Source organism: Lipophrys pholis, assembly GCF_963383615.2.
Source record: "Lipophrys pholis genome assembly, chromosome: 6".
NCBI lineage: Eukaryota > Metazoa > Chordata > Actinopteri > Blenniiformes > Blenniidae > Lipophrys > Lipophrys pholis.
In genome coordinates this window covers 21404526-21429095 of record NC_137629.1, presented here as the reverse complement: position 1 = coordinate 21429095, position 24570 = coordinate 21404526, and the positions used below count along the sequence as shown (strand labels likewise).

Genomic DNA, 24570 nt, shown 5'->3' with positions numbered 1-24570 from the left:
TCTCTGTGTTGGAAACAGCCAGTGTTACCAGCACGTTACCCGCTGTGATAAAACCATGCCAGGCCGCCACTGTTTACAGACCCCCTTTAAGCATTAATTAACTACTTACTGGCCGGTGAAATTAATTATAATGCTCTGTGTCGGTGTGAGGGAAATATTGAGTTCCTGCTTCCTTCCTGTGCGGCTGAAATGAGAAATGGTCCCAACACTTCCACTCAAGTGTCACCAGTGTCTCTGGGGCTACTCCAGTGTGGAGATTAAATTAATGTGACCTTTTTAGGTATTCTAAGATTTGTCACATATGTTTGTATGCCAGACAAGGCGGGGGTTGTTAAAGCTCCAGAATAAACACTCCGGTCATAGTCAGAAAAAAAAACATGCAATGAAAAGCTGGGAAACGTCAGAGGGGCAGAACCGAAAGAAAGATGGAGCTAATTAAGAGTAAGCAGCTCAGGGGTTTTCACTCCACTGACCCACTTCCTCGTGTCTCCTTCACGCCTGCAGCTGGACAGCGCCATGTCCCTCATTCAGGCCGCCAAGAACCTGATGAACACGGTGGTGTCCACCGTCAAGGCGTCCTACGTGGCCTCCACCAAGTACCAGAAGAGCAAAAACATGGAGTCCCTGAACATGCCGGCCATCTCCTGGAGGATGAAAGCTCCCGAGAAGAAGCCGCTGGTGAAGCGGGAGAAGCAGGACGACGGCCAGACCAACAGAGTCAAGAGGTCGTCCCACAAGAAGCACGTGAACCCCGTGCAGGCTCTGAGCGAGTTCAAAGCCATGGATAGCATTTAGAGCGCCGCAGCAATCAGATTATCACTTTATATAGAGATCCAGCTCGTTGTTGTTAAAGAGAGAAAAAAAGGTTTTAACATATTTCTTCTATCTTTCTGTTGACAGCTTGTCTCTTTGACCCAATATAATCCTACACAACCGCTTCTATTCTACACGTTCACATGGACTCTCCTCTGGTAAAGGTATTTAGAGGGAAATCAACTGGACAAAGTCTTTTTTAAATGTATATTTCTCCCTTTTGTGTAAGAGACAAGAGTGGCTTTATTAGATAAGAGAACTAATTCCAGGATGCTTTTTGATTTATTAGTTCTAACCAGTGAAGCTGTGGGTCTCTGGGGCTTTCCCACTATGATGATTGATCCTGGCAGGATACCTTTTGTACTGCAAATATCAGCTATGCAAATGTTCAGCTGCCTTATTATAACTAGCTAATGTGGACATGCCGCGCTCGCCGGGCCCATTTAAACGTGTTTTGGTTCCGACATAATGAACCAAAGTTGAGATTTTTCTCCACGTGCCTCCATTTTTATACCTTCACGCCACCGTAAACATTCTCGGTGTGTGTCTGTGTGACTTTTGACTTGTACTCGTTTTATGATTTTTCCATTGCAAGTGTTTTTTTTTTTTTTTTTGTTCTGTTGACAAACCAAAGGTGGCAGATTCCTGTTTGGCTCCATGAAAGCTGCATTCGCTCGATGGTGCACATGCACCCAATTTCAAACTTTGTGAATTAGCCCCCCGGCTCGCCGTGCTCGCGTGAGCCCAGCGGGCCAAAGAGCGAGCGAAGCGTGCGTCAGTCCTGTCCAAAGCCGGCAAGCTTCATTAACTGTCAATGAGACCAAACGCCTCCACTTTCCTAATGTTTCCAAACAGAGCGATCAATACGGTCTCCCTCCTTTTGGCTGAAGACTTTTGCCCTCCTCGTCTTTCAGCCTGTACACTAATCGAGACTTTACGTCATGTACAATCTTTATAAAAACCTAGAAACCACCTTCCAGACGTAGAGCTTTAAGATGCATGCTTATGTTTTTATTTTACTGGTGCGGAGCCTCCAGGGTGGAGTGCTGCGGTGTGGCGGTCGCCAGCGAGGCTTTGAAACCTTCCTGTTGTTTGAGCGTCTGTGAGCTGCAGCAGGACTTGTGGAGTCGGTTTTTTCATCTTGCCGTTTTGTTTGGATTTAAATCCTGAGTGATATCAAACTACTTTGCAGTGGATTTTTTTGTTTTTGTTATTGAGAGCTGACTTATTAGTGCACACATTTCTGATATTAATGTGCTTGCTTTATATCTTAATAAAGATGAAAAAGAATAAAAAGCATCGTCTGTCCTGCTTGAGCTCTGGTGTGTCGTTTTGCCATTCCACCACATCCATAGTCAACTTGCATGTTTTAGTTTAAACCCTGAAGACTCATTCACAGTATAATCGCCGCGTGCTGCAGTACATAACGGCTTCCTGTGTTTTATATGCACCTCCTATATCGTGCAGTTTTCAGTGCAGACCTGGGGGTTTTATACACCACGCTCCTGTTAAATGTATAATTAGGCTGCACTTTTATTGTGGGTTATTTTCTCTGTATAGGGAAAATACATTAGTGCCGTTCTGAACAACAAGCATTTTTATTGTGGCGCCGCATCCTGAACAACAACCTGTGAAGCAGCAGCAGCAGCAGCAGCAGCGAGGGACCGGTGGAAGAAGACTCTGTGAAGCAACATGTTTGGTTTGTGTGTGTGGTTTTTTCCCCAAAGTGCTGCAGTAATCACTCATCAGTCGGTCTGAGCCACCGCCGAGAACACAAATCCACCTTTCATAGTCTTAAACACGCAGGTCACTCTTAACGTGGTCTGGCTGGCAGCTCCTCGATGATTGTTGTTTACGGACTTTTGCTTCGGGAGGGCGTCTTCCCTTTAACTCGTCGACATCCGCTTTAAATTAATATGTTAAATAAGAACTGGATGCAATGAGAATATTTTCATCTCCCTTCGACCTGTCAAACTTCTAGGACGCTGCCTCAGTAGCAGATTGACTGTTTAAAGAATACATTGATAACAGGTGTCCAAAATAAAGCCTGCGGGCCCACTGCAGACCACGATCCAGTTTGAAACGTTCCCCCACTGATAATCAAACATGGCTGACCTACATCCTATTAACACGGTATCCCAGATGGGAAGCAGTGAAAAGGCCTCCCCTTCACCTACTTCATCTTCTGCTGCGTCCCATCCTGATGCTCGGTGGTTGGACATAACAAATGTCTTCAGGGAGGACTTAAAAAAAAATAAAATAATCCCCCTGAGCAGGATTATAGGTCACACCATCCTGTGTGACCCACTTCTGTGTTAAAGCGCAGAATGAGGTGGTTTTATCCAACTAGAACACACAATTGGTGGCGAGGTCACACGGAAGCCACGCTTCTCATGTGTTGATGAATTGTCTCGACGCTGAAGGAGTTTGCTCTCCGTCTTGACCTCCGGGCTGCAGAGGTTCAGGTGGAACATGGAGACGTAACGCCGCTTGGTGAATCGCAAGCTTTGAAGGTGAAATGACGGCAGAAACGCCACCTCTGACCGCAGAGTAAAAGCGTATCTCTCTCTATATATATATATACACTGTATCATGACTAATATAATTAATTTAGCTGCGCGCCATATCGGTTTCACTTGATAATGAAGTGCTACGAGCACATAACGGCAGCGGCTAATTAAGCCCGTTTACTGGTGTGACTGCAGCAACTTTAGCACCTCGAAATAACGTGTGAACATTCCCATGATGGAACAATGGAAGTGTTTCCCCGCCGCTCACCGTTCCCATTTCAAGTCATGGCATGAATGTAACGATATCAGCAAACATGAGGTTTGTGTTTGTCACTTCCTCATGTCAGAGTCTTGACGATGCATTTCAATGATTTTATCTCCCCCCCCCCCCCCCCCCCCCCGTGAGCATGAAAGCAGTCATCACTCATGGTAAGTTTACTTCCTCGGTCAGAATAAGGGAAAATGGTCTTTCATTTACAGCAGAGGTGTCAAACTCATTTTAGTTCAGGGGGCCACATCCAGCTGAGTTTGAACTCCGCTGTGCCCTACCAGTAAAATGAAAGCATAAAACATAAAAGTTTATTTTTTTCCCCCCTGAGATTGAGTGTGTGACAAGGGTCACTTTTAATGCACTTTTTCTCAGAAAAGTAAAGTTCGAGGCTGACCTGCCTCAAAGTTTCCCTTCAAACTTCAAGTTAAGCACGGCTTCACAAACTAAACTTCATGGTATCGCCAAGTGGATTTTACGCATGTATGCACAATTTTCAGACACGAATTTTATCACTAAATTAGAAAAGAAGAGTTATTCGGGACTATCAATATGATCTAAAACTTTCACTTTCTAGAGTGGATTGTTTGAAGTCACTGAAATATAAAGAGGACGTTTAAAAAGTCGGGTATAATCAGGAGTGTCGAATTAAATAGTGTGTACAGACTCAAGTTTACATCAACTGATCTATAAGAGTTATTCAGACATAAACATGCTCTATGTGTATTTATGTACTCGTTTCACATCTTTAATAATAAGGAAACGTTCCTGATCACAAAACTGACATGTAGTCTGGGATACGTCGGCAGCATCAACGGTTCTTTAAAGACATTTGTGGTAATTTCATCAACTAATGTGATATAAGCCCCCTTTGTAAGAAGTAAATCAATTCCCTGTGGAGTAAAATAAAATAAGAAGACATCAGGAATCGATGCGGACACCTGAAAAGACGTACATTAACGAGTTGTTTTCTACCTTCTTACGCCTCACCTCTGCTGTCGCCGCAGGACAAACTGTGAAACGAGGCTGATGTGAGCAGGTGGAGCCACAGAAAGCCCGTGTGCACTCATGTCACACTGTAGCTTGAGAGCTACATCTGGTACATTTAACATGTCATCTGGCAGCATTTTGTGTTGGATGTCCCGTCCTGTCCCGTCCCGTCCCGTCCTGTCTCGTCCCGGGCACGAGAGGCTGAGCCTGCAGTGTCTGCATCTGTGATTTACACTTAGAGGTGCAGCCAGAAGCAGCGGAATAAAAATCGAAACGAGCCCCAGAAGCAGATTATTGAAATCAACTAATTAGCCGGGTGTCTGCTTCATGTTTTGTCCTCGGCGTGGTGCGGGAGGATTTGGGGGCTCTAAATGTCTGCTCAAGAAAAAAGAAAAAAAATGCTCCATCGGTTGATGTATAATCTGAGCTGCTCTAATCCAGACCTTTCTTTTCCAGACATGTTGAATAAATAATGTTCCCTGTTGGGAGTGTTTGTAGTTCATGTTTGACGGAGAGCTCCCCTCTGTGCTGCGACTGTCAGGAGACCCCGACCTTATTCATGTTCCGCCGTACAAAGACGAGACGCGGCCCAGAGCCGGGGAATTTCAGTTCGATAACACCACATCTAGTTGTTTTAACTGATGTATCGGAGTCATTATTTACACCCTGAAACTAGTGTTCTGGCTTCACGTGTCTGGATGTGGTTCAGGTTCCATTCTGATTCCAAGGACGACGGTTCAACCCCTCCGTCGGTGTGTCAACTAACCGTGTCAGGCACTCTCAGACTGCTGAAATGGTAAAATGTACTTTATCAATAAGTAAAAGTCCATTAGTATTCCCAAAGTAAAAAAAAAAAGGATTTTAGGCATAACTTTTATTAGACTGTAACTCAGATGATAATGTCAGCTGTCATCCGGAATCAATTTTCACAAGGTCACGAAAGATGAAATGTTACGGTAATCAGCCTCAGAATCATATCACCAAACCTTTATGTGAAAAAAGCCAAAAGCGACCTTTAAAAGAATCTCATCAAATTAAAGTCCATTTTGAATTTATTTGGAAACTTTACGGAGCACAAAATGTTACAGCGGGGCTTTTCTTTTACAAAAAAAAAAAAAAAAGGGCTTGTATATATTTGTATTTATGGATCGTACCGGCATAATTCTTAATGTGAGACAAGCCAAAAGGCTGCATCCTTGTAAAAGCTGCGCGATGTTCTTCACATATATCTGGAAACTTGAAGGTTTAAGGTTGCCGCTTCGCCTCGACAACAAAACCTTTTCAGTCACGCTGCTCAGGACAAGTGAAAAACGGAGGAAGCAAAATATTCCACTGAGACAAATGCAGCAGAGCGTTGTTTAACAGTGTGTGACTCACTAAGCAAACGTATCAACTGGCTTTATGGCTTCCTTTGAAATGGTGAGGAACCATTTTTTTTTTCTACTTTTGTTTTTTTTTCTAAAATACCTTGTCACACTACTTAGGATGAATAAAGCCTTTTTTTCTTTTTTTTTTTCTTTTAACAGAATCGCAGGTATAAAAAGTGGTTTTTGAATGATTTAATATACAAATATTAGAGTAACTTTGTCTGACTAATTTACTTCCATGTCAAGTTTCAAGCTCTCCGTACCCGGATTTCTTTGTCTGTTGGGAACAAAGACCAGATTCCCTAAAATAGCTTGTTAGTTTGTTCCTTACAGCTCTGATAGTATGTTCCGTTATATTTGATATTTCAACATATAAGCCACTACTTAATGTAAATCACATGCTTTTATAATCTGAGAAGTACAGTGATTGTCGAACTAACCGAATAGTATGTGTAATGGTAATGGGACTGCGGGGTCCCAGAACCTCCCGTCTCACAGTGGTGCCTTGCCCGTCGGGAGGACGAGGCGCTGCGGTTCTGACCTTCTATGTAAATGTGGAGCCTTCTGAGCTCGGACTCCAGCGGACCCGCTCAGCCGTGGTCGCGTGCCGCAGAAACAGCCTGGCCTTTCACGCCTCCACCTCCCGCCAGGCGGAATCTCCTCTTGAAGTTCCTCCCCGAACATCAGCAAGTCGCACTTTTACACGCCGGGAGAACGGCTAGTTATGTGCCCGGCCTGACGTCCACTCAACCTTTGAGGGAAGCGTTTACCTGCGGGAGCACGAATGACTGCGGGGATGTTATCCTCTGACAGCTCAACCCTCACTCTGCACGCCACTTATCTCAGCGCTGAGCGAAAGTGTATTTTTACCAGTGCTATTATTTTGATTTTCTTGCGTGTGCATTAATTTGCACACGAGCTGTGGTCCGCCTCTCCGAATGCTTTGTGACTGGTGTATCAATGCCACGCAATGGCCTTGAAGTGTGGTTGTTCCTCCTTTGTTCGGCAGCCTTGAAGCCTGCCTATAAATCTTGTTCCTTTGAGACGCGCGACGAGAGCCAACATGCAGTTTTAGAGGCACGGCAACATTAAGGCACGGCTCTCAGACTTAAGAGCTGTTTTCTCTCCGAGAAGCCGGGCTGCTTTTTTAGCAGTCAAGCGTTGTGTAAGTTTAGCTTCAAGTGAAACTTTAAATGTGTGACTCGCTGCTTTAAGACTGTTGTGTTGCTTCTTACATTCAAGTGGAGGATCTGAACAATATTCGCAGCAACAGCAGACAAAAAGTAAAAAAAAACAAAAAACAACTCACTCCTGAAATGTGGCTGACATCTTCTTGGAACTTCATAAAGTTTGGCGTTTCAACCCCACAGTGTTGACTAACAGACCGAAAAAGACCGAGAAGGTTCAAAAATCACACTTCTCAAAAGCGGAGCTGAGCTCCATAAAGAGCCAGTTGGTAATATCCAAATTCATAATCCTGAATAGAAGCCCAAGATATAAATCCTGCATTTCATTTGAGAATGGGGCCATCACTGACTATTATGAGGAGCCATGTTGGGAGTAAATCTGCCCCCTACTCGCGCTCATATATCTACTGCCGTTTGAATCTGAGTCTGCCTGCAGGAAGAAACAGTAAAGTCTGAAACTGTAAAGACTCCACACGTCACTTTATGGTAATAATAAATCTCACGTGTGTTTCTGCTTCTCCTCCGTGCTGATGATGCTTTTGGCACCGGCGGACAAGACTGGCGAGGCATGTTAAAAAGAAAAACCCAGAAACAAACACAATGATTCCAGTAGTTTGGAAGTAATTTAACAGGATGATAAAAGTTTTAGGGGTAGACTCGTACAAAAACGCTCATTAGTGTCAGGGACTGCCTCCGCCTGTTCTGACGCTTCCTCCAAGTGGCTCTCCGTGGAGCAAAGCTGGAAGCAGATTCAAAGCGGGACATGCAGGTGAAGGGATTTCTTTCGCACGATCCACCGAGTGGCCCATTAAACAGCGCCAGTGAACCAACACCCACAGCACCAGGACTGGCTCCCTTACAAGGAGTACAGTTGTTTTTAATGGTAGTAATTTACCCCGGTCTGTCGTACCTTTTTGCCCGAGGTGGAGCTGTCCGGTCTCATGTGGTGCTGAAAACGGTGAGGCCACTATAGTTTTGCTTTGCCTCCTTTAAATCAGCTTCAATCCCTTACAGACACAGCAATATTTGACAAAAACTATTTTTTGGGGGTTTTTTTTCAAATGAAATATAAATGATGTATTTAAAATAGTGTCAAATATGGATCAATAACCATGAAGGAGCCTATCGTGGATTAAGGGCCAGCAATGAGCCTCAGATGCACGTGAATCGCTCACAGGCACAGGGACAACACACAGTTTTCACACATAAAGACGAGGTGAGACAGCCAAGCACGACTCCACCCTTCACGTTTGTAACTTTAAAAAGATTCCATTATCCTGACCTGCATAGCAACTACTTCCAAATATTTACTTCAAAACACTTTAAGATATATATCTGTCTGTGCTCTAATTAATTTACAGTCTTGTGATGGATTCATTCATGAATTCTCTGGCAGCCCACACAGCGATCCATTCTCTGACCGCCCCCACCCCAAATTTTTGCTTGAACTTTTATGTTTATTGTTGCACCTCTGCCCCTGGAATAATTGAATCTGCACCTTTATAACTCTGTGAGCATCGGTCAGTTAATGGATTAGATCACCGACTGAAAAGTAATTATCGACCGCTGTAAATACCAGAACATACGTAGATCAGTTTTTTCCACGTCCATCGGGTCCTCTGAGCTCGGCGATTGTCCGATCTCACGAGACACGCTCGACGATCAGTCCAGTCCGGTTCAACACACACAAAACATGTCTTCAGAGGATGTTTAACTGTGCTCTCATATTCTGGGAGGATTTTTTTTTTTTCAATAATTGTTCTATCACTGCCATCTTATTGACCACACAGTTAAAAAAATTTTTTATGAGAAAATCTAGATCAAGAATTGTTAATATTTTAATCTGAAGTCAAACTGTTGTCAGATAAACTACTGCACGTAGGGATTTCATTCAAACGCTAGCTATGAGAGATGCTATTAAACAGAAGGATTGCAATGTGGTGCGCACATAAGTGGAGCTAATTGTGGCTGATTTGAGCAGCATGAAAACATAAAAGAAGACACGATCAATTTTGTCACCACCAAAGTGGTCTATTTAGACTGTAGTAATTGTCAGTTTTATACCGGAGGATGGTGGTCTGACATTTCGTTCAGTTTCTAAGGGTTTTTAGTTTTTTTTTTCCTCAGGAAAAAATGAGTGTATCGAGGGAGATATATGGGTAGCTGTTCAAATCAACGTATAGATGAAGGGAGAGTTTTCAAAGACAAACACATAAAGGTCTTCTTTCTCCAATGCCATGTTGCAGGAGCGGAACCATATTTAAGTGGTCATACAATAAGAGAAAACACATACACAGTTTTTATAAAACGGGGAATTATAATGATATCCATCCATCCGTCCATCCTGGAAACAGAGAGACAGACACTTCACAGACACTCGCATACATACAATTTTAGAGACACCAATTAGCCACAAGCGCGTGTTTTCAGACTGCGGGAAGAAAACCGCAGAGACATCCACGCAGGCACATAAAAAATATCATGCAATCTCACACACATTGACGTGATGTCATGTCTGCAGACTGAGAGCCTGAGTGGAAGCTGATAAATCTGAACCCGGTTCAGCCTTCCTTCGCTCTCACCGCACGTTGTGTTGAAGGCAGAAGCCGCCAATAAGTCGTCTCCGGGTGCATAGGTCTGTAAATATGGCGGCCCCCAGGAGACGGCTGCAGCACTGACAGTTAATAAGGGGTCGGCTTTTCCTTCCATGAGGAGGCCTGAATCCAGCGAGGTGGATGAAACGGCAAGGTGCCGTGGCACGAGGCGATTGAATGCAGATATGATGCAAAGATGACAACACAGAACAGCCCCTCATGTATAAAGCTCTCCCCCGGCTGCTGCCCCTCCCTCCCCTCACATTCATGTTTTGCAGTATCACTCAAACTGCTGTCATCTCATGACACGTTTGAATGAAGCTTTATCAGTCACAGTGGTCAAGTGTGACAGTTTAATCAATAGGCTAAGTTTTATAAGTGATTCACATTATTTTAAAATCGGAGGCGCGCGCGCGCAGCGGAGGGGGGGGAGGGGTTACGGGGGAGAGGAGCGCAGGCTGTTGGCAAAGAGCTGGTGTGCACAAACAGAGGAAGAGAGAGGGCTTCTGAAGTATTAGTCCGGAACCAAGTGGGAGAGAACTGGCAATAAACGCAGGCTGCTGGACTGTCAATCTGTCAGTGCATGTCTCACATTTAGCTCTGGTCTATCTGGAGTGTAAATGTTAAATATGACTGGTTGAAAGGACCAGTGAACCACACCGTACATATGGCAGAGTGCAATCACACCAAATAAGGTAGTCCTCACTAAAAATGTCAATAGCTTTGCACAAGAGTCCCATACGTCCTGCAGGACACCCCGGGGAGACTGTCGTTTACCGAGGGCTTTTAATGCTCCCCGATGCCTGCAAAGTCACACAGAGGCTCATTTATTTGGAGCCTTGTTACTTTAGAGTGAAATCACATGACAGGTGAAGACTTCAGATGTACAACATGAACCTATAGAACAGTGCAATCTCGGCATCTTTATTCAGATGAGGTCAACCGGTGTGAAACCAGCAGAAGCCTCCTGATTAAATGAGCGGGATCTGGTCTGCTGAAGTGTCGACATTTCAGAACTAGTCTTGTCAAATATTTTACAATTGTACACATTTTTCTGCATGAGCGACTCTTTCTTTCTAATATTTTACTCCAACTGAAATATTTCTTCAGTCAAATCCCCCCCCCCCCCACACACACACACACACACACACCACGTTTAAAAAGCCTGAAACAACAAACCAATAGACTGATTAAACAAACACAACTTCTTTAGAGTTACTTTGCATGGTAATGCATTTTTAAGCGTACTTTCCTACAGGACACTGATCCGTCCATCCGTCCATCCGTCCATCGCAACTGTATTAATATTGTATATTTTTCTGAACTATGATTGATAATATTTACTCCCACATACTGTTTGAAATGCTCTGAAATGCTACAGTTGTTCCAATTCCTGCACAGATTGCCTCAGAGAGAGGCCGCGGACCCCCTCTCACATCTCTGATTTGTCGAAACACTCCAAAAAGTGAGGACATGCCCGCTCTCACCAACGTATAAACATTTTCTTTGACATGGGCAAATCGAATTCAGACAACCTCTGAGCTGCCAAAGCACCCCCCCCCCCCCCCCCCCCCCTTTGTTTCCTCCACATCGGGGTCTTCAACCTCAGTTTGAAAACCGCTGCTTTAAAGTACCAAAGGTCGGAGTCCCTCTTTAGGGAAACAAGGTTCAACATTGCCGAACCACTTGAAACACAATGTCAGTTCAAGGTATTTAGCACAGACAGCATGAACAGGTTCAAATAATTTCCTTTATTACATTTCAATATTCCTTTTTTTTTTTTTTTTTTTAAGCTTAAGACTGAACCAGAACATTTTGCTCACTAGCTGCTGACTGAAATGACTTTATTTACTTTGAGCATGATGCATATCCATGATGGTGAGTTGAAGAAGTTTTCAAAAAATCTGTTGATCTGGCGTGAAATTAACCGTGAGTCACTTTGCTGTCAGAGCACAGACGGAGGAATATCTATCCCCCCCCCCTGCCTAACAAACAATAGAGGTTACTGAGCAAAGTCAAAACTTAGTAGTAAATGAGGCATGTTTAATCCAGTTTCAAGGTCCTCCCCGAGCTTCCCTGACCTTATGAGTTTAACCTTTATAGGGCGCCATTAATAATAACATCTTCACATTAATAAAAAAAAAATGTTCCCCCTCAGTCGTCTGGAGGAAAAAAGGCTACAGAAGCCCTAGAAGCCCCAGAAAGTCCTGGCTCGAGGCTGGGACAGGGTTGGGAATTTGGGAGAACATTGATTACCTCATGGGCCAGCAGGAAAAATGGGAAGCTGTTCGAAGTTACTGCGCTGTATATCGTGACTGCTGTGTCAGGTTTATAGTGGCACAGTAACACACTTATCATGTTTAATGTAAGCATTGTCCTCAGGGGGAGTTTGATTTTGCTTTTCTTTGTCGAAGCGTAATTAGTGATGTGGCGTGAGGCCCTCAATCTTCTATGCACTCATCTCATAAAGTTGAAATGAAAGCTGTGAAGATTCCCCCCTGTAGGCTGGTCAGAGGTTTTTATTGGGACTGCTGAGTCTCGTGGCCTTTTTTTCTTTCTTCTTTTTAATAGGTATGAGCCTGCCAATACTGAGCCATGTTAGCCAAAGACAAGAAGGAGTTCAGGCAGAATTACAGGCATCTCAGCCTGTCAGGACCAGTTATAAGAGCAGACCTGCCACTGAACTCTGCAGCATGAAATGAATACTCAGCTTTTCATAGCTGATGTTTGTGATGATTATATAAATGTTGACTGCAGCTCGGATATCACAATTCTTAAGTGCTACATACAGAGGAATGTCTGGTCAGGCTGAAAAATCCATTACTGTCTCTCTCACATTTGCAAGGGCGTCTGAGACCAGCTACATCAAACCTATATCCTAAAATAACCTCTTTTTAATGGGAGTCTGGAATCCGGGCTATTTGTTAATACTATAATCAGCAGCCGTCGGTTGCTATGTTAAAAACTTGATTCACATCGAGAACTTTGGATGAGGAAAAAAAAAGAAAAGAAAAGGGGGCTCCTGCTGTGGGGCCTGCAGTGAGGGTCGCTGTCAGTGTATAGCGAATAAATGGCCGTGGCGAACATGTGTGTGCTGTCGGGGACGATTTGTGCGATGTAATTAGATGTAAAATGCTTTTTAGCAGGCTCTTTAATTGACTTTGGGCTCCAGTGATTTGTGGCTACCAGGTTTTCCCTCATGGCACGGTGTTGTCTCCAGTCAAGGCCAGTGGATTATTTGCAAACACCTAAATCCAGCATCTCAAGCGGGACCGGTTCGATCCGCTCTCCGGCCCTCTCTTGTGTGGAAGTGATTTCTATAACCTCATGGAAGAGCTGCTTTAAATATACATTTCTTACTCGTGGTGTTAAGATTCCCTGGGCAAAACTTTGAAATACATCCTGACAGCTATTTTAACAGATCCACATATTAAACATTCAGTTGAACACCTTTGCATAAGGTAATCCAGCAGTGTCATACAGCATTGCTGACTACCAATCATCTCATATGTATTCCGGGTGCCCACTTTAGCCGGCACTGTATTTTAATGGCTGACATCTCAGGGCTGCAATTCAAGTGTGATTTATATCTTCTCAAGTCATCAGTTACAATCGTAACCAAGGATCTGACTCCGTACTCGCTGGACAAGCATGGCTAATACAAAAAGCTGTGTCACATTTCCAATTTTGAGCAAAAATCGGAATCAAAGGTGCCGCAGTAAAGAGAGGAGAGGTAGAGAGAGGTAGAGAGGGGTGACAGCCTCCGCATTGGTACGCAAGCCTGTGTCTCATCCTTAAACCAATTTCCTTCCTCAATACTCTGGGGAGTGGTCTGATTTGCACCGTTTCCTTTCTCTGAGTAAGTGTTTATCCTGCTTTTACAATTAGATCTCGCTCCCAGCTGCAGCATTAATCAAATAGCCAGACATATTCTCTGCATTTGGAGATTGAGGGAATGTGTCCTACATGTCTTCCTCAGTGCTAACAGGCTGTGAAGCAGCACGCTTATTTGTTTAGTAAGCGTCTCACACGTACAGTACACAGATTGGAGAGGTCATGTGGATTGCAGAGAGCTGCGGAAGGGAGCCCCAGTGAAGGTTATTTGAATATATTGTGTTGGGAATCATGCTCGTGACCTATTGATTAGACTAATGTTGTTTATCTTGGTTTGGGTTTCTGCTGCGTGACAGTGCTGGAAAGCACAGAGATGATGTCCTCACGCTGTGCAGGAACACAATATAGTCCCTTTGAAGTGCAATCACTTTGTAAGTGATTAGTGCTCCTTAAAGTAGAAATCTTTTCCTGGACCTTGAAGCGTTAAAAGGACGGTAAAAAAAAATATCCTCCAATTGGGAGTTTTCTTTTTCATGATAAAGAGCCCCATCACTACATAATAGAGTGATTTAGCAGAGAAATCATGCAGCTCATAGTTCATGGTTGCAGTATTGTGTGTGTGTGTGTGTGTGTGTGTGTGTGTGTGTGTGTGTGTGTGGGGGGGGGGGGGGGGGGGGGGGGGGGGGGGGGCATTGCTCTCCTTTCATAGCATAATGTCAATAGAAATCCTCTACAATCACTTAATGTACTCTACTGCCCCACTCTACATATGGGCTTTAAATGCTTTAATCGAAGACCAGGCCATTTTTATTGGGGTTCTTTATAGGTAAAGGTTAGCGATGATTCTCAAATGTGCGGTGATTTGTGGCTAATTAGGTCGAGAGTTAGTTAGGCCACAAAAATGTATGTTTGCTCGGGGGCAGCAAGTTGGCTGGTGGGCAAACAAAGAGTGCACAGCAATGCCAAATCATCTCTGTGGAAATATAGCGAGGAGCATCTAATGTACGGAGGGAGGATAAAAAAAGACCAGCATGCTGTGTCGTTATTACGATACCAGAGGTGTGAGAGACATTGTGATCGGTCTGAGAAAGAGATGATATACCAATCAGGTGGCTGCCTCTGTCGCCATGGTTACCTATAAAAATGGTCACATTCAGTCAGGATTATGCACGACGTCCAATGCATTAGTCCACTATTAGTTTGATGGGGCCAGAATAAGGAGCGATAGAGAAAGAAAGTCGAGATATAAATCACTAATTGGCCGTTTTCTTCTTCTGTGTTCCTCGTGTCACATGTTGATTATCAGAGGTGAGACCTGCAGCAACAACTCCAGCAGCAACAACTCCAGCAGCAATGCACGATGCTTATTTTTGACTTATTAATCCTCACCAGCATTATCTGCAGTAAATCCCGTCCCTTTACGCCACTGGAATTGTTTATTCTGGGTTTCTCTAGACTAAAGAGCGCTTTGCCTGCCAACTCTATATGAAACCATTCTGCTGTGTTGGCTGATGCAGCCCTCAGGTAGGAAGTTAATACATTATATGTAGTTCAATATTTAATGAACTAAATGCCAATGCCTCCAAAAGGGTATACATAAAATTCTGTGAAATGAGCAAAAATGCGGCGATGCGGTGACAGGAATTATGTGCAGATAACGTCGCTGCAAATTGGATTGTGGCAACAACACAAATTGGACAAGTAATTTCTACCTGCATGTCACGTGGAAGTGTGAGCTTGTTGTCATGTGTAGGTGGGAAGAACAGCCACGGTTGTGGTAACTGTTCCTCTGTGTGAGACTAAGGAACAATGACCTTTGTTTGGGAACGTTTCTTTTTCTCACATGTGAGAAAAAGCCAATAACAAAATTGACCTAATATTCATTCATCCATCCATTCGATTCAAGGCACTTTCACAAAGAGACACCCACAGTATGACATGGGCAGGCATACGTGGTGGTGAAAAGGAAGAACTTCTTTTTACCCGGACAAAACCCAGAGTCAAGGATACAACACAGAGTGACATACCAATAACAAGTTGATATCATACAGCAAGATAATCCACTGCATTGATGGGGGCACAAATCTCACATCACAAACTTCCAGTTCTACTGGGAGAGGAGAGAGCACAGAATACAGAGGAGGGAACGGATGTTAGTGGGTATGAATGCAACATGTGAATGTATTAAGAGTGAGCAAAAGAAAAACCCCAGAAAGAAACAAGCAGGACGGTCCCTCAGCAGTTTAAAATTACAGCAGCGTGACTAGAAAATAGTCTTGAGTGGCAAAGTGTTTTGCTGGAGGAATATGAGATAAACAGCTTTTTAACACTTTTTGATGATGTGTGGTTGGTAAGAACGTTCTAAGATAAAGGAAGTATTTCAAATGTTATGCTAGATTTGATAGGACACCAATAAAGACAAACCCTCATGGAGACGATGAGATCTTCCCTGCTGGTTCCTGTCAGGAGGCTCGCTGCAGCATTTTGAAACTTCTATAGAATCTTTATACAGTCAAGTCTTTGCAGTTTTAACATGAGACTCCAAGGATAAACCCTGGTCACAGATGAACCCCAAAACACCCAGGTTAGGGTTTACACAACCTTTTTTTATATGAAAACTGCAAATGTTGTTGTGTTTTGTGTGTTCGTTAACACAATAGTACTCGAAATCAGTGAAAACAGAATTTTATGAAAACACTCCGGCTCTGTCTTCGTGTGAACGGGTAAAACTGAACTTTTCTGAAACGCTGGCACTGCACATGCACGCTACGATCGCAGTAAAAGTTCTGCTCATACACAAGAAGTGTGTGCAAACACAGAATTTAACAGCGTTTCTTCAATTAAGTGTACATTTATTACACCATCATCTGAATCACATGGAGAAGCATTTTATATCCATTCTTTTTTTACAACTGATACTGAGTGGGCCGACGAAGAAAGACAGTTTAAATGCGCTTGAATATTTAGAGCACTCTGTTTTCTGTGTGCATACAAAGGTGATTTTATTACAAAAACACAGCACCAACTCGTTGCCCTTCAGGAATATTATTTAACTTTCAAAGTTTCTGCTGTTTCACTGTGTACGGTGATTATTTTTCAATTGTTGCAAAACTTTTCTGACCTGAAAATGTAAATGCTTAAAACTCTGTCATATAAACAGGGTTCTTGTCAAAGTGATACCAAATCAGTGTGGTTATATGTTCAGCTTGTTTGTGTCTGAAGTGTTTGGAACCAAGTATGTTGGCAGATGTTCTATTTGAGATCAGGAGAAAAAAAAAAAAATCGAACTAAGCCAGGCTTTTATGTCTTTAAGACAAGCCTCCAGTTTCATAGAGAAATAGATTTGTGCATCATCTGCGTAACAATTGCAGTTCATACAGTGTGTCCTAATATTTCCTATTGTGAGAACGTGTGCCTCCTACCACAAAACGTCTTGGAATTTCACTTTAGTCTGAGCTGAAGAATCATCACTTACATGAACTAAGTGGAATCTGTGATAAAAATGATTGAAACCAGTTTTGATCCTGATGATGTATTCCACTCTCTTTAATAGGATGTTATGATCAATGGTATCGAATGCAGCACTGGGATCTAACAGGACCGGAACAGAGACCAGTTCTTTGTCTGAGGCCATGAGAAGATCATTAGGGACTTTGACTAGAGCAGTCTCTGTGCGATGATGAGCTGTAAAACCCGACTGAAAAGACTCGAATAGATCATTTGTGCATAATTGCTCACATACTGACTGGCAACACATTTTCCCAGGATTTGATAAATGAAGGGGAGGTTGTGTATTGACCTGTAAATTGTTAAAACACCGGGATGACAGGCGGGCTTTTAAAGAAGAGGCTTAATAAAAGACAACCTTGAAGGCCTGTTGTAAATTTTGATTTTATTTTTCATGTGACTTTTATTTACCCAATTTACCTCATTTCGACCGGGGTCTCATTTTCCAGAGGCCTAGTATTCACGTGCTAATGTCTTTGAACTATCCTGTGGAGAATAGATCTAACAGATATGATGTTGTCTGCAATGAAGCAACAATTGAGGATAACTGAAAGCGAACACCATGATGTAAGCGGTTTAACTGTAAACCATGTTTTACAGACATTTCTGAAGAACACATACTGATAGATTTCTGACAGCCTTTGGGAGTACAACTTCAGTTCTTTACTCAAACAGTTACAATTTTGTCAATAAAGCAGTTTACAATGTCATTACTGCTAAGAGCTGAAGGGATGCAGCTCCAGACCACTCTATAGTGGTGGTTACCATATTGTCTCCCCTTGGAGCCAACATGTTTCCCCATAAGGAGGATTTTAAAACTATATATATTTGTACAAAGAATTTGCACCCTTTACTTAAGCCTCGGGCAATAACACCAGCCTGTAAATGTGTCGTATCCATCTAGAAGCTGTGAGTCAGATCTGCCAGGCCTGGTAGAGTTGAGCTTTTTTGTCTTTATACTCACGCTAAGAACTGGTTTGCTGACATATTTCTTATTGAAAGGAGTTTTCACATGGAATAACATGGAACAAAATGTGTGTGTATATATATATATATATATATATATATATATATGTGTGTGTGTGTGTGTGTGTGTCTGTGTGTGTGTGCGTCTTTATTTCTGTAAGTTGGCCATGTTTCAGATACCGATTTTACTCCAGCACCTCGGGAGCCAGGGAGGTAGCTCCACAGCATGACGCTGTCGCCACCATGCATTGCTATACGAAGCCCCTATTTTTCATTGGGAGCTTCAAGCTTCATTCCCAGCATTTCCTAACCCTATGAATACATTCATACACTGAATTCCCTGGGAGCTCCACTTTCTTTTCATCTGTGGGAACATCATCACAGAAAGATTGAAACTATCAGTGTGTTTGTGTTTCTTTTGGTTGATATACTACTCCCTTTTTAAAGTTGGCATATGAAGCAATTCAGCCTGAAGCTCTTTCGATAGTTTCCCCTCTTTGATGGTTTTCCCACAATGCACATCACCTTTCACCATTTCCTCTTAACAACTAATCCAATGTTTGTCCGGGTATTGATAACATCATAAACTGTTGAAGCAGGGATTAAAAGATATTGCTCTGGAGACTTTTGAAATGGCTGGATGTTTCAAAACAAAAGCATTTCTGATGCTCTCTTTGATGTCCCCCCCCCCCATTCTCAGGCAGTCCAGCCATCAATCGTTGGTTAATTGAGTTCATATGAACACTACAAATACACTTAATTTAAATGCACTCAGTATGTGCCAATAACTGTGTCTGCAATACATTTATACCTGGATTTGTGTTGTTTTTGCTTTTAATATATTTTGGACGTTATGAAATGCCAAAATTTAACTCCATTAATTTCAGAGAACTCGTGACAGTCTGAGGTCAGTGAAAGTACAAATCAAAGGCTCGTGTTCATCATATACAGAATAGCACCGACTCCAGTTCAACTGAGGTGAAATGAGGGTTTTGGTCAGAGTTAAATAAGTAAAAACAAAGAAAGCGAAAACGCTGTAGGCATGATGAAATACTTATGGTCGAGGCTGGGAGTTGAACCCAGGTCGTAAATCCCTACATATCTACTCCTTTTGTTTTGCAGCAGGGATTTCTTCTCTCTCGTTGTGCTTTGGATGCATACCATCCCTATTTAACAGCGTTTCAGAGGTTCAGGCTGACGCATTCAGGTTGAATTGGCTCCACGCAGGTCGGGTTTAACCTTCAGAAACACTGTGCATGTGCTGGATGCCTGCGCTGCCTTGATTTGCTATCTCTATGGAGGTCATTTAAATTAATGCATGGCAAAGCCCCGTGCTATTCTTATTCTGCTGTCGGTTCCCATATTACTGCTGCCGTACGTGTTCTCCCATCGCATGGGCCTCCGGTAACACCAGCGAGCACAGCTTGACTGGACGCTGGCATGGGCGCGAACGCCACTGAACTGAACTGAACTCGAAATACTCCGAGTAAATCAACCTTCAATTGTAATGAGCCGCTGTATTGGCTGACTTAATTAAAAGTGATGTTAAATAATTTCTCTGTGGTGATGGTGCCATGAACCCGGCTCAGCCTGACAGCGCGACCTGGTGCTCTTCTCCACGCCTGATTTCAGCCATCATGCACACTTGAGGGGGTTACATTTAGCAGAGGGGGAATGATTGTCTTGTCTAACATCACATCTGGATGTGAGAGTGTCAGCCCTTTTCAATGGTCGACTCTGCGATTCAGTGGGAATGGTAGAATGTTTATGTGTTGAAGCTGGAAGCCAAACGACACACACACAGAAAAGAAAAAAAGGAGGCTCCGCTTTGGAACTGTGACTCCGGAGTGTCTGCTTCTTTGCCTTGATTGCGCCGTGTTTCTCGAAAGGCTCTGTAATATGAACGCGAGTTCGGTACGAAAGCAGAGGGGGGAGGGGGCGCTATTAAAATTTGTCGAGGGGGTAGAGTGAACTTGTCACAGCGTCACGCAGACACAGACAGACATTCCTCCCTTTTCTTTTTCTTTTTTTTCTTTCTAGAGATCGCCTCCACCCAATGGAAATAAGCCCAAGAAGTCATACATAACAACATGATTCAGCCTCATTAAAACGTCTTCTCACTCGTTTAAGGATGACGCTGCAGACAAATGTTGAATTTAAAAGCCATCAGTGGGATTTTTAAGCATAGTTGTGATACACATTTGCGATGACACGTCTGTCTGTCATGCAAAAGGATCAGCAAATTCTCAAAGGGCTTTCCTGGTACCATTTTAGTCCCACTGGAAATATGAATCACTTTTAGAATGGCCATTAACCGCAAAATTCCTGAAAACAAAAAAACCTCTCAAATTCAGAAATGGTGTAATTAGAGCGTTTAAATACCAGAGAGAGAAAAAAAGGAAGTTGTGTCCAGAGAATAATTATAAATTAACAAATATTCAGTAATACGTAGATGTTTAATTTATAACGTAATTATTGTTGGGAGTGTGTAATTTAATATTCCTTATCTTGTCATATCCTCCGTCAGCCGGTTCTCAATCAGCCCCCAGCCTCCCATCAGCCCGCAGAACAGCAGAATGCTGACAACGCAGCTGCCATCACACTGCTTTTATAATAACATACATCAAACCTTAAACGCATCGGAGAAACACTCAAACATCTGCGAGTGGGTAATTTGTGTTGCTCTATGGATTCTGCCCTCACAGGCAGAGTTCAGCTCAGAAGGAGAAGGGGGCAAAGGGAAAGAGGGACTCAGTGGTTTTCAGCGGGAGCAGTGATTCCTGGACTTTGGTAATGAGTGAAACTGTAGCATCTGCAGAGGCTTCCTGCTTCCACTCTTGCCCCAGGCTGTGCAACTAACTCAGAGTGCTCCAGTATGTGGAATGCTTTACAAAGGGCCTTAATGTAAATACTTCATAGCATGCTGAGTGGCCCCATGAATATGTGATAAAGATATGGGCACCAATCCGAATTAAATGTTACACAAGAAACTGTTTGCATAAATGTGCACTTTATTTTGGACATGAAGTTATGCACTTATGACAGTATGTGGATAACAGCAAATGCTTGGCTTCATCGCAGAATACATTTACTTTCATGCCACCTGGTTTTATCTGTTTTAAATGACCTTTTAGTGAGGTGTGAGTCTTTTTGTCTTCTGGTTTGCAGCAGTCGGCCATGACCAGTCGGTGGCCACCTGAGCTGCTGCTGGTGCTGCGTGTGACAGCTGGACTGACACCTGTAACTGCACATTATGACTGATGTTTAGCTCGTGACATCACTGGTTAATTGACCTGCAGTAACTCCGGCCAGCGTGCACATCTGGCCGAGGAAGTCGGAGCCTATGCTCAGAGAGGCCTTGACTTCCATTTCTATGTAAAGACGAAACAATTTTATATCCATTAGAGCTCTGGAGGGGGTGTTGTTGTATCTGGCACCAAGATGTCATGAACACACCGTTTCCATTTAGTCATTTGAGACGTGCGGCCAACGTAGAGTGGACTTGCTTGTCCAGCGCCTCTCCCAGATGCTCCATCGGTTGGAGCTCCAGGGAATTTGGAGGTCGATTCAACACACTTTGTTGCGCTCTTCAAACTATTCATGAATCATTCATGTGTCATTCCACTGAATACCTACTACCATCAGGGAATAGTGTTTTCATGAAATTAGATCCATTTTCTGCAACAGTGCTCAGGTTGGTGGGACATGTCAAAGAGACATCTACATGAATGGAAGATCCCAACGTTTCCCAGCAGAACATTCCCCAGCGAGTCACTCTGCCGCCACTGTTGCGTTGACCTTGGAGTTTTGGACACGTGCTTACCCAGCCATCTCACCATGATCAGAATTCACCGCTTATCAAACTCTCCTAAATCTTTCTGTCCATTTTGGAGAGATATGCACTTGTTGCCTCACATATTCCACCCACTACCAGGTGCCACCATGAAGAAATAATGACTGTAATTCTCTTTACCTGTCCATGGACAGAATGTTATGCCTGTTTGGTGTGTACAGAAAAACTGTCATGGGATCCACTCATAATAATGTTTATAAATAGATTCAAACTCATTACCTTTATGTTTTTGTAGTTTTTTTTTGTAGCATATCTTGTGTTCCAGGTGAATGGGAGGGAAAAAATCCTTTAAATGGACCTCTCCAGGGGAACTATAATGCAGTACATCCTAAAAGCTTATTAGTTTGTCCCTCACTAAGTGTCGGCCTGGAAAAATGAAATGGATGAGTTCCTTTGAGTTTTGTTTGGTTGACATGACAACCGTGCTCTGAAATAAGAATGTAACATCTGTTCTGTTAATAATTGGACCTGAGCTCCTTGTTAAAATGTCTCACTATACTGAAGGTTGTTTGTTCCGTCACTGCGACCAAACCTGTGTGTTTCAAGAATCTAGTAATTCAAAATTTCCCACTAGACTCATCTCTCACGGTTTATGTTGCGTTTTTATGTTTGCTGTCCCATTACATCCGAGACAAGAAGTGTCTGCTCAGAGGTTTTCAGACTGTGAAACTTCAGCAATGTCAGAGGTTTACTGAAAGACACACCAGGCCATGTGGATGGAGTGGACTTTGTTTTAAATGGGGGGATTTGATGAATTTGATCACTGTGTCCAACACTTATGTTGAGGAAGAAAGGAGGAGTTAAATGAGGACGAACCGCTTGAGGCAACCAGACACGTTCCACGTTCACACGTTTCCTCCTGCTTTCCTTTTGACGGGGTTGGTTGACGTTGGTCTGGAATCGGACGGTGAGAGATTCATCTTCACCTTAAGAACCTTGTCCAAGACTATCTGTTGCCCAAGTCACTAAAAATGTGTAATTTATTAGACACTCTTGTTACTAGTGATGTGACGTGATTAAAAAGAAAAAAAATCTATTTAATTAAAGGCTTAATGTTTAATTAATCACAACTATTCACATTTTAATCACGCCTTAGCAGTTGACAAAAGAATTGAAACTGGTGTGTGTGTGTGTGTGTGTGTGTGTGTGTGTGTGTGTGTGTGTGTGTGTGTGTGTGTGTGTGTGTGTGTGTGTGTGTGTGTGTGTGTGTGTGTGTGTGTGTGTATGTGTATGTGTGAGTGTGAGAGGAAGAGAGAACAAGAGACTAACAATGTTAAAGCACGTTGTGACTGCTGAAGCAACAATAATGTGCCATATAAGTGAAGTCAATTTACCATTCACATGTGACACGAGGAATAACGTCAACATTAGCTCGGATGTCCGTGCTTGCTGCTACAATCTTAGCATTGACGTGAACTCCAACCCACAGTTTTAAACTAAAATGTTTGATATACCAGGTAAAGCTACATCTGTTTGATGCATCTCAGCCGCTGTCCCCATAGTTTAGATTAGATTTTTTTCTGTTATAGACATGATGTAAGTTGACATACATGGTCGACGCTGTACTGAGCGCTGCTGCTGCCTATTGGTGCTGATATATTAGCGTGACCACCATCTTGGATGGGAACCAGCTTCTCCACTCCTGCTTCTCTTCAGGAAGTGTATGCATGCATCAAAAAAGTCATAACTCACGGAATTTTTTTAATTGATTTTCGTGATTTGGTTTGTATGAAATTCCGGCAATGCTGACCGTGCTCCTGCCGGCAATGAGGTGTTTTCTTACATTTCTTATGTTTGTTTGTGTCGGTTGCAGTAATAGCATCCCCATGTAAGGAACTGAAAGAGACTTCCTAAGATGGACGGAGAAATATTCTGTGCTGTATTATAAAAATAAACCCAGAGTAAATACATAAATTTGCTACTTTTAGATTTATTTGTATATTTTTTCTGTTATGAATTTATTAAAAATAACACATTAAAGTTCAAGCTCTACTTATTACATACTTGAAATATGTGCTTTACAGGTCGGTGCAAATATTTAGTTATTTGCAGCCTATAGTATAAAGTCCCACTTTGTTGGGATGATAATGAGCCTTTAACAGAATTATTTCAGTGTTGCCATAACTACTGACAATGAGAAAAAACAGCAACAAAAGAGCTGACATGTACTATGAACATGTAAACATATATCCTCTAAAGGTGGCCTGAGTATTTTTATTAAGGGCCTCTGAAGGTTTAATTGGACATTTTGCATGTTGCTGCTGGTATTATTGGTGGAAATAGGAGTCTGTGAAATCGTAACAGATTCTTTTTGTTTCTGTCATGACAAACGCTCTGGAGCTCTCCAACAGTTTTCACTCACAAGAAACAGACAATAGACAGATGTTGCTGCCAAAAGTAGTACTGTTAAAGTAACGTGTTACTCACGTTGATCACTGAAACTTTGATTTTTCATAAAGTGTGACCACAGCCTTGGAACTATCACCAAAGATTTTGTTGCTCTCACGCTGGTCCCTTTTTATGTGGGACAACCCTGAATTGCACAGCGTGCCCCCAGATTCCGGTGCGATCCTGCTGCAGCACGTTGTGCTTTTTCTCATTGAACATTTCAGAAATTAGGTCCACAGTGGGTAAGTACATCATAACCATGGACACTTTCATTTTAGTCGCCTGCCTCTGTG

General features: G+C 42.8%; 1 protein-coding gene across 1 annotated transcript in view; it reads left to right on the top strand.

Moving 5' to 3' along the window:
* The window catches only part of ctnna1 (catenin (cadherin-associated protein), alpha 1), a 79400-nt gene extending 77270 nt beyond the window's left edge, over positions 1 to 2130 (top strand). Inside the window, exon 18 of the mRNA XM_080465809.1 lies at positions 505 to 2130. Coding sequence (XP_080321935.1) covers positions 505 to 795 — 291 coding nt within the window. The 3' untranslated portion in view covers positions 796 to 2130. The remainder of the gene's footprint in view (positions 1 to 504) is intronic.
* Positions 2131 to 24570: the final 22440 nt, after the last annotated feature.